Raw genomic sequence first — 10,495 nt, 5'->3', positions numbered from 1 at the left:
GTGCAGGCCCGTTAACCGAGCACCCTCACTTGTCTGCAGCAAGGGACTGGGCTGTGTCCTCAAGTGCAGCAGCACTAGTGACTGTTCAAAGGGAACTCCCAAGCCCTGACATCGACTAAATGCTAAAGATGGCAGCAAATGGCAACTAAATTCTTTGAACATCTTTGTTTCTCAAAAACTGGAAAGTATGAAAAGGAAGAGAAATTACTCCATCCTAATGACTAAGCTCATAGGAGATAATTTCTCTGTGGCATAATTTGTTGTGTAGGTCAAACTGTGATCCACTCATAAATCACTGAATTGTTCTTCAAATCCACTTACAACTCAAAACAATTAAACATTTAGGTTTCTTTATTATTAACTGAAAAAACCTTCTTTGAATACCTGCATTTTAGAAGAAAATATTTCTGCTATTCATACGTTTTAATGTTCAGAAACCAAATGTCAATTAAAACAATGAGTTTGTTGAGATGTTTAGCGCTGATCAATTTGTTCCCTATATGCAATTTATGATAAAACAGCACTTCTTATGTCTCAGATGAGGTTGCCAAGAATGCTGCATCCTTTTGCTTTTGTTCTGTGGACTGAATTTCTGAGCATATCAGATATGTGCAAAGTTCCCTGCTCTTCGGAGGTATTCTAAACAGCCAACTTCAGTGGCAGCCCCTTCAGTCCCAGCCAAAAATGGTGTGTTTTGTTTTGTTTCTAAATATTTGCCACTAGCTGGAGTAATTCCATTCATTATTTCATGCAGGCCACCACCGAGCTTTCAGATGGCAGACCTGGGAATGGCCCACAAGGGGAGAAAGAGCCTCCAGTGGCTTCAGCAAATCTGCTGTAGCACAGAGCCCCACTTCAGGATCAGGGCTCTCTCCCCTTGCACAGCATTGCTGGGGCCAACTGTGGCTGAGCCTGCTGCGAGCCAGGCCTGAGCCCCCATCCCTGCAGCCAGGCCTCTCCCAGCCCCTGCTCCCCGCATGTCCGGTACAGGGGCAGGAACAGCTGGAGAGGTTTGGCACAGTGGGTGTGGTGCTGCCAGTGCAGGTGCCCCCACCTGACCTGGCCCTCGGGCAGAGCCCAGGGGAGAGAACAGGGGAGATGGGCTCACTCCAAGCTGCTTTTTCCTGCCCGTGCCAAGCCATTGCCTTTGGGCTGGCTTGTGTCCCGCCTGTGTTGGCTCTGAGTAAATGTTAAACCCTTCGTGGGGCTGCCAAAGGGAAGAGAGTTTGAGGGGGCAGGAAGAAAGGAATGGCAGAAGCTGGATGGCATTTTCCTGGGGCTCTTGCACATCCCCAGGATACTGCTACCTGCCAGGAGGCCTTCATGTGACTTGGAAGAATCACCGGTTTATTGTTGCCCTTTCCAGTTAAATTTCCTTCCCTTGTCAATCCTAGATAAAGGCTGTATGTTACAGCAGCTCTCAGGATAAAGCCAAAACAGACATGTCAGTCAGCACGAGGAAAACAAGCTGCTGATCTAAGACTGCAGTGCTGAGTACATGCTCAGCTTAGTCACTGTATTGATGTCGCTTCCAAATAAACCTCCTCAAACTGGGAAATTCTTCTTCTTCTTGGAGAAATTCAAAGGGCAGCCCTCAAAGCCGGCTGAAGTGCAGGGAAATGACTGAGGCTTACAGAATCGTGTTCCTTGGTCAAAAAGGTAAGTTCTTTGTTCAGTTAGAAAATGCAAACACATATTTTAGACTCATAAAAGTGAACATGAGCACACAGTGATAGGAAATGGAGCAGGCTTTATTCACACGGCGGTGTACAATCCTGTCTGTTTCCAGGTTAGAGGGTCATGGATGGTCCAAATAACTCTTAAGTAGCTTTTGCAAATCCATCTATAATTTTCCTATTGAATTCACGTGACAGTTACTTGTGAAGAGATGATGAAAGTATCTGTAAATATTCTTGAAATCTGTAAATTACTTGAAAGTCATTATTCTATGAAACTTTTGAAAAGTGAACTTTCTGGAAGTTAATACTTCCAAATATTTTGAAAAGTGAACTTTTTAAATATTTGGAAGCATTAACTTACACTTTCAGGTAATTTCAGATACCAGCAGCTCTTACAGACAGCTGATGTTCTGTCAGAAGGCCAGTATTTAGTAACTTCTGTAGAAATAAATGCTTTGAACGCTGGACAATATTACCTTGCAAAACAAGCACTTTTTCTTTTCAGCAAAGAAAAATCATATATGAACTCAGAATTTACTACTACAGAGGGGAAATGAGTAACAAGTACTACACAGGGTGATAAAAGAGAGATGGGGTGGAAAAGCAGAAATCTCTTTAGGGCTAAAACATGAGTTACCAGTCAAAACAGCCCATGCTTTCTGCCACTCTGTCAAGCCCTCCTCTTCCTGTTCCTTCCCCAGCCCACTGAAGAAATCAAACCCTTTTGATTCTGTGTTCAATCATTAAAGCTAAGACTCATTTGGCACATCCTGTGTTCTTACAGCTATAATGTCCTTGAGGCTGTGGTCCTTGCTGATGATTTCCAGGGAGCACTCATTGTTTCACTTCCTCAGGGTTATACACAATCCTTGAATATCTTCTAGAATAGAGTTGCTGATTTATCTGTTGGGTTACTTTGTTGTAGGCCATCTCACGTTGCAAATATATTGCACAAAGAAAATTCAAGAATATAAAATCGTTAAAATCTTAGAGAACATTAAGTCTATTAAGACTAATTTAATCCCTCAAATGTGACTGTATTTCTCTCTTATGCCAGTGCAAAACAAGCGAGCTTTGCCCCTGAAATGGTATCTTGTGGAGCCAGTATGGGTTAAGGCAGTTCTGATTTTCAAGGCAGCATTGGCCATTGCCAGTTTGAAAGGGTATGAAGTGACCAGGAGAAAAGTAACAAAAAGAGCAGCATTCCAACAAGCTCCTCTCAGAAATCACAACTTACATGCAAGTTGTGACTTAAATATATGTTGGGTTTTGTTAACATTGTAAAAAATCTGTTCGCAGCAAGTATGAGAAGGTTTAATTATTTTTTTTCCCCAGCGTGCTGATAGGAAGCTGAAGACAGTTGCAAGCAGTTGGTTTCCCACCTACTGCCACCATGGTGGAAATTTATTCCTTCACTTTGCAAGCAAAGCAATCACAAGCAATCAAACTCCATTTCCCTGAAGGAGATCTCGGAGAAGCTGGACAAAGGTTTGCCCCCGATGAGCAGCAGTGTGTTGGTACTGCTGATCTCACCCCCTGTGGCCACACACCCACAGTCAGGTCTCTCCTCTTCACCCACAGCCTGAGCAGAAGCAAAAGCCTCTCCCGAACAGGCCAACAGATGGAGAGACTTGTCCTTGGACAAACAGCTCCTGTCTCTCTTTGGGCCTAGTCCTGCCTCTGAAGTGGTCTGGAAGGCCGGGAATTCTGCTGGCTCCAGGGGCAGGCTGAAGGTTTTCATTTCAATGGCGTTGCTCCGCTCTGTGGGCTGAGGGTGGAAGAAGCTGCAAAAGCCGGAGTGCCTCGGGATGGGCACCAGCTCGGCACGGTCCTTGTGCTCACTCTTGCAGTGGCTGGGGAATGTATCCGTGAAATCCGAGGTAGTTTGGAAATCCGCACCAATTCCTAAGAGGCAGTGATACATTTTAGGAGAAAAGTTTCCCTTTGTAGTACTACTAAGCTTCTTCCATGTCTGCGTATGGAAATGATACTTCCAGAGGTCATCATTAGGGCTGGAATTTGAAATCCCTCCACCAAAAATCAGCATAGAGTCTTTGCAGACTATTGAAGCGTGACCTACCACTGGAGGAGGTCCTTGGCTGAAGGCAAGAGAAACCAGCAGTTAAGGGGAGACCAAAAAGAAACTTAGCACTGATTTTAGCTTCTGTTTTCCTTTTGACTCAGAAGGATGACTGCTGAACAGCTGCATTGGGACATCAAAATTACACTGCTGACAGCTGCATCAACGCCTTGCCAACAGCTCTCCTGAGCAAAGCCAACTGGAGGCCCAGGGATGGCAGCAGCACTGCATCCTGATCTGAACAATCCCTACAATTACCAAGAGGGCATCGTCTCCCTCTCCACCCGCACACAGTGTCAAAGAGTAAGATTAATTCTCTTTCTCTGCTCTTTCAGTGTAACAAATAGAATAGTTTACCTTGTTCTGATGCTGGACCAGCTGCTGCTTCCGAAGTCCCACCTCCACAAGTCCCTCTGTTCAGTGAGCCCCATCAGCCCCCCAAAGAGGTACATGGCTGTGTGATAAACCACTGCCGAGTGGCCGTGCCGTGCTCCGGGACCACTGCTGTGACAGGGGCTGGAGACACACAGCCACTTCCTTGTACCTGGAACAAAAACACTCATTTATAGATGGATCAAATTTACCCTGACTATTTGAGAGAGGATTTACTTCCTGGAGGAGGTAACTATTCAGTTGGAGAATAAGGGTTTCTGCACTAAGCTGTTAATGAGTTAACAGTTTAAATTCTGACACTGAAAAAGTGCATTTTAAAAAATCAGTTTTGAAATAAACTTTTAATGAAAATGTCAGATGCTGTGTGACAGATGCCATGGAAATTTTATTTACAGAGCAGTTTTTCCTTCAGCTTTGTCAGTTCATTGACTCTGACACAGAAAGATACTTCCCTGGCTGTTAGAGGGAAAAAATCAGTCAACAAAAACTTTAATTCACTAATGTCTCTGCTTATTCTCCCTGTGAGGGAAGGAAGGATGAGATAAACCCATCATTTGTTTCAAAATAGTGACAGAATAGCCACCAAATAACAAGTTATACATTTAGGAAATCTCTGGGAATCATCTTGTTTGCAATAATCAGACTGGTAATGAATACGCTAATAAACTATCTCCTGTCAGGTTTGATTCCCTGTGGTCAGTTGGAGACTGGAGATCAAAAGATGGCATTAATAGGCTGAAATCTGGGCCCCTGCTGGATCTGAAAGTTTTTAGTAATCCTTGAAGAATTTTAGTGAGTAGTAAACAAACATTCTCCCTGATTTTCAGCTGTAAAACTGGCAAACACTGTAAAATATATTCCAGTGGAATAGTCTACTTAATTTCAGCAAGCAATTTACTGAACTGACAGAATTTATCTCTAAATGTTGTTGAAAAGAAGCCGAAACGAACTCAGAGCACTTCTACTGACAAGAATTTTCTTAGCAGAGCAAGCTCTCCTGCTGCAATTGCTGTTTTACACCAGATCAACACCTTATCCTGCTTTTTTAACTTACCAAAATGGAATTCCCAAAACTCCTGAGAAATGCCTTTGATGCCAAAGTATCCCCCATAGATGTACATACTGGAATGGTACACGACTGCACTGTGCCCTTTTCTGTTAGCTGGTGCAGAGCTCTAGAACAGTTCAAAAATAAGGCAAAAACCTATATAGTCATATCAGTAGCAATGTGTGTCTTGGAAATATACCTTTTTTTTTCCCCCCACAAATGACCCTGCAGTCCCAAACTTTCCCGTGACTCCTTTATCAAGCAAAGGCAACCAGAGTGGTAAGTCTGTCACATCTTTAAAAAAAAAAAAAAAAAAAAAAAATCGGTGTAATTTCAAGGTACAGAAGCATTGTGATGATGACGTTTCAGTAGCAAAAAATTAGTGGATCTGAATGTGTAGTGATACAAAATCAATCTCAATAGACCAAGCCATAAATGCTTCCACTCATGTTGCAATTAGAAGTGGCAGTAACTTGGTGAGTCCACGTGTTCACACTGAAGAATTGAAAAATGCTGCAGCACTTCACGTTCCAAAACATATTAGTGTGGCTGCCAATCTGTTTTCACAACCCTACTTTTAAAAGCACAGGCTTCACGTATGGTTGCAATATTCCACTTAAAATTAGTTTCCTTGATAAGTATTTCAGAAAAACAGAAGCAGCAGCAGAGGAGAGGACTTAACTTCTTATATAGGACTTAAAATTTAAGAGCAGTATTTTTAAACACTGTTTTGAAGAAGGAAGAAGCCTTAAGTTATTGAAAGTGCAAAGAAATAAAGTACAGCCACATGTCTCTGAAGAGATGAGATTGGAACTGTTTGGGGGAACATATTTCAAAGCAATCTGTTTAATCAACAAAGCAACAGGCATTTGATTCACACATTCCCCACTTCCTGGCTCCTTACCTCCGTTTCTGCTGGTTCGTTGCAGCTCTCTGTCCATCTTGCGGAATCTGGGGGATTGAGTTAATAAAGCGCAGTTTAGATCCCGCACCACAAGAGGACACTCCTCCCACAGTAATTGTTCAAACTACACAGCTCATTTTCAAGGAAGTCTCGTCCTGGTGTTTTCTACTGACAAGGCTGAAGAAATCCCGCTAAGACAGCAGCACCGAGAGACTTGCAGGAGACTCAGTTTGAACCCTTTTCCTCTGTCTTTATCTGATACAGAATTACACAGGTACCACACTATATTCCTGTTTCCTAAAGCTAAATTTCATAATGCAGAAGTAACCTGTGATTTTCATAATTTTCTGAACTTGTAGGAATCTCAGATTTCCCTATGGATGTATGAATCCTTTGGCTTAGCACATACACCTTATTATGGCAGACTTATTCTTTCTTGTTCTTTTTCATAGGTCCCTTAAATAGCCCTCAAATAACAGCCAGCAATCACAGATCTGGGATAACCGTGAAGGAGAGGAAATATGAGAAAAGCCACCATAGAAGTACAATGAGAAATCAGTGCAGGCTTGCATTACTTAAAGCTATTCTTGCCAAAAGATTTAAAATAATAACTATGAAGCAGCTAGACACACTACCAATGTTGAATAACTCATTTCCAATTTCCACTGGTAAGTACTGTGAGTAATAAGATGCTTTCTCCTTTAAAATATGTTCCAAGGTTTTTCTTTCCTCCAGCAGGTTATCTCAGACAACTGGTGGAAAACAGAAAGGAAAGATTGAAAAAACCCCATTGATTTAAAGTTACATCGTGAAGTAGCAAAAGAAGCCAGTAAACTTAAATCTTGGTCTGGACACAAGATTTACTGGCTCAAAAAGAACTGAGCTTCTCTCTCTCCTCCCAGTCTGATATAAAAATAACAGCTACTACTGTATGCAGGATTTCCAAAGGGCAAATCCACAGTGTATGACATTGCTATTAAATTCAAATGCTCCATTGTTTTTATTAGAATATACACTTAAGAGATCCTAAATGTTTGTTCTTAGAAGAAAAAAAAAATCCATGTTATAAAATGCTGATGTTAATTTCCCACCTTATTTAACATTTTATTTTTTTTTGCTCTAGCTTATGTGCTTCTTCAATAAAAGTACAAATGAGATATACTTTCCAAATCTACTTTCTTCCATAAGAGCTTAGTTTCTAAAACATATGTGGCATAAAAAATAAAAATTAAATAATACATGAATTATCAGGTCTTATGATCAAATAGCAAACTTAAGGAGGAGAGAAGGAGGAATGGAAATTCTGGGACCTTAAAATACATAAAATTTTCCCATAAAATCCTCATTAATTGAAATAAGAGCATCATCTCTGATAGCTTAACAGCCTAATTTTGAGAGGAAAATATGCACACAGTTTTACACACATTACTTGTTGTAAAGTTTAGGGAAGGCTCTGTTACAAGCAGCAGAAAACAGTTTGGTTCTCATTATTTATTACTGCCTATGAACTTGGAATGTCCCATGGAAAAGACCAGCTATTGTGTATCATACCAATGTCATATATCCAGAGAGGAGTTTTCGCTTGTGTGAAAGCAGAATCCACCATCCCACCAAAAATATACAGGCTGCCCTGCAAAATGCACAAATATTTGTCACTTACAGGAAGGCACACAGCATGGAAATAATTTTAAAAACAATTCTTAAATGCAAAGTTGCTATCAGCAAAATATAGTTAACAGTATGATGATCTTTTAACAATTAGTCCCAAAAAGCCACGAACTTTTAATTATTCTCTCTTTATTCTGTCCCAGTGGGAAGCCCTGAAGAACATTCTGCTGTTTAATGGGGACAGTATTTCAGAACTGTTCCTTGTTAGCCTGGGGCAGCTTCAGTGCTGGGAATCTGGAGCTCTCTTGAGGTATTGCTCAGGTATATTGGATTATGCATGTTTAGAAAAGTGTTTCACTGTGTGGTAGCTCTTGATATCCTAAATTCTGTCTTCCTCTCACAGGCAGGGCTGTAATTCTTACTTTGCTTTACTCCCCCGTCTCTCTTCTACGCGAGTTCTGCAGTGAATGTTTTTATGCTGTAGCTGATCATGCAAATGAATTCAGAGCAACTGTTACAACTGCACGGATAAGTCAGGGGAAGTGCTGCCAGGGTCTTTATCTGGTATTACTGCTACTTACTGAGCACTGACTGAGGAAACCAGGGGGCTGCTGCAGGGCTGAATTACTGTCACTCTGTTCAGAAAGATTTCCAAACATTGGTACAGCTACATCCAGAACTGCAACAATGCAAAAATGCTTTCTGGGCATAGTATTACAGTACATAATAACCTGTGGCATTTTATTGCATTGTATAGTAGGAAATAAAATGTCAGGATATGGACAATATAATTCTGGTCTACTACCTTATAAGCCACCATTGAATGTTCTTCCAGTTCTTCTGGACCATCTCTTGAGCAATCCAACATTTCCCATTCATTTTTCACTATAAACCAAAGCTAAAGTTAAGACAGTGGTGTACTCCACACAAACAGTAGGGAAAAGGTGGGCTTTGAATGTGGCTGTGCTGCTTAAAATGAAACATTTTGTAATATTTCCTCTGTTAAAAATTAAATACATGCATTTTTCTATTTAGCAAATTTAAATATTATAGTAATAGTTACATTTAAATATAATAATTGTTATTGCTTGTATTTTAATTGTTGCCTATATCAAATATGGACAATTCCATGAGCATGAACTCCAGCACAATTCTGTTTTATTCCAGTAACAACAGAACAGGGAAAGCCATACATCAAGTCAAAAAATACAAAGTCTTATATTTGATAGTGCATCGATACTAGAAACCTACAAGGTATTGTATTTACATGTTCCCTTTGTGCACTTTTATATGCATGAACTATTGCTGTGTTAAGAGCGTCAGGAAAGTTCACTGATATCCCCTGCTAGAACCAGGATATTTTAAATGACTCCGTATTTTTGGTCAAGGGAAAAAAAAAGCAAAACCAAAAGGAACTGAACTGAAACCAAAACTTTGTGGGACACTTGCAAGAGGAGCAAACACCCCCCATATGCCCAATGAACAAAAGCAGTTTATGCAGCCCTGTGACAGAAAGACTTTAAATGAGGATAATCTGTTAAGTACAGAGCATCCTCAATTTCACGATGACTGGATGTAGAATCGCTTTAATCCTGACCTACAAGAGAAGGGGCCAGCTCACCTGTGTGGTACCTCCAGAAGTCCCTCAGCGTGGTGCTGCCGTGCCCTCCGTAGAGATAAACAAATCCTCTGCAAACAGCACAGGCGTGCTTGTATCGGTCACAGGGACGCGGCTGCTGCGCCTCGGCCGCTTCCCGCGCACCGCGGGCAGCTCTTCCCTTCATGCTGGTAACCAGGATCTTATCCAAGGATCAGCTTCCAAAGGGCTGCCATGTCAGACGAGGGTCCCAAAATATCAGGGACAGGGCTAAACCCTGTTTGAGCTGCAAAAAGACAAAAAAAGGAAAAAAAGGAAGTCTCCACCTTATGACAAAATGTTACTGTGTTTTCTTTTCAATCCCCTCAAAAGCAACATTGGATAACTCTGTCCATCTGTGATAACACACTAACTTGAGTAAAGCATCTGAAATTCTGACTCTTGTACCAGATTCTTGTACCAGTGGGGTTGGGACAGGAGCATTCCTGGAGCTGAAAGTTTTCCAAGGAATATCGGTGAACTGAAATCAGTGAAGCTCCAACACACTACATTTACAATACCAATGCTTGGTCTTTTTGCACAACTAAAAGAGTACTTTAGACAAACCTGTAATAAAAAAAACTTTGGAAAGAGTGAATATTACAGATGGAAGTAATGCATTAGCAGTTGTCCAGAATTTGTTTAGACTTTTATCTATAAACCTGCTAAAATGAGGATACATCTGGGAAAAAAAAAAAAAAGGACACCAGCCCTTCCCATGCCACAAGATGTCACTGTGTTCTGTGAAGACGTAAGTATCAGAAAAACATTCTTCTATTAATCCTCTTCAAAACAGTGGCTTATTTTAACACAGATTATTTTACAAAGCACACCTAAACCCCCCCCGCCCCGCCCCCAGCATTAAACCAGATTTTGGAATTTGTGTTGATAATGTGTCTGAGGTGGCACATCACCAAATGAAGTGACAAAATCTCCCAGTTCCAAGACTTCAGTGGGAGCCAGATGCCAGCTGCATTGAAAACCCAGGATGGAAATCAATAAGGAAGAGTCATTTACCTAATGGTAATGTGTAAGTCCAGGGCAAGCTGCACTTAACTTGAGGAAGAACAAAGATTACAGTAAAACAAGCTAGATAAAAAAAGCTAGTTATATTTCATATTAATATGAAATTATTGTACCTAACTTA

The 10,495-nt window shown here is 41.0% G+C and overlaps 1 protein-coding gene and 1 long non-coding RNA gene across 4 annotated transcripts; one reads left to right on the top strand and one right to left on the bottom strand.

Moving 5' to 3' along the window:
• Positions 1-333: 333 nt before the first annotated feature.
• LOC105759403 (leucine-zipper-like transcriptional regulator 1 homolog) lies at positions 334-9,496 on the bottom strand. Of its 3 annotated transcripts, XM_041717281.2 has the most exons (7): positions 9,334-9,496; positions 8,518-8,597; positions 7,656-7,734; positions 6,105-6,151; positions 5,207-5,327; positions 4,117-4,303; positions 334-3,778 (listed from the first exon to the last, which is right to left on the bottom strand). In XM_041717281.2, the coding sequence occupies exons 1-7, from the start codon at positions 9,494-9,496 to the stop codon at positions 3,112-3,114; spliced, it is 1,344 nt and encodes a 447-aa protein (XP_041573215.2). In that variant the 3' UTR covers positions 334-3,111. The 3 variants fall into 3 exon arrangements, with proteins under 3 accessions (XP_041573215.2, XP_030133091.4, XP_072788123.1); XM_030277231.4 differs by lacking the exon at positions 8,518-8,597 and having other exon boundaries at positions 9,334-9,471; XM_072932022.1 differs by lacking the exons at positions 8,518-8,597; positions 9,334-9,496 and adding an exon at positions 8,294-8,452.
• LOC140684553 (uncharacterized) lies at positions 5,302-9,542 on the top strand. The gene is made up of 3 exons (XR_012056945.1): positions 5,302-6,378; positions 6,557-6,772; positions 7,916-9,542. It is a non-coding gene; the product is annotated as an uncharacterized lncRNA (long non-coding RNA).
• The last annotated feature ends 953 nt before the right edge of the window (positions 9,543-10,495 follow it).

The sequence above is a fragment of the Taeniopygia guttata genome, chromosome 7 (assembly GCF_048771995.1).
Source record: "Taeniopygia guttata chromosome 7, bTaeGut7.mat, whole genome shotgun sequence".
In the NCBI taxonomy this organism is placed as follows: domain Eukaryota; kingdom Metazoa; phylum Chordata; class Aves; order Passeriformes; family Estrildidae; genus Taeniopygia; species Taeniopygia guttata.
The sequence above is the reverse complement of the archived record's forward strand: the minus strand, read 5'-3'. Positions and strand labels throughout refer to the sequence as shown.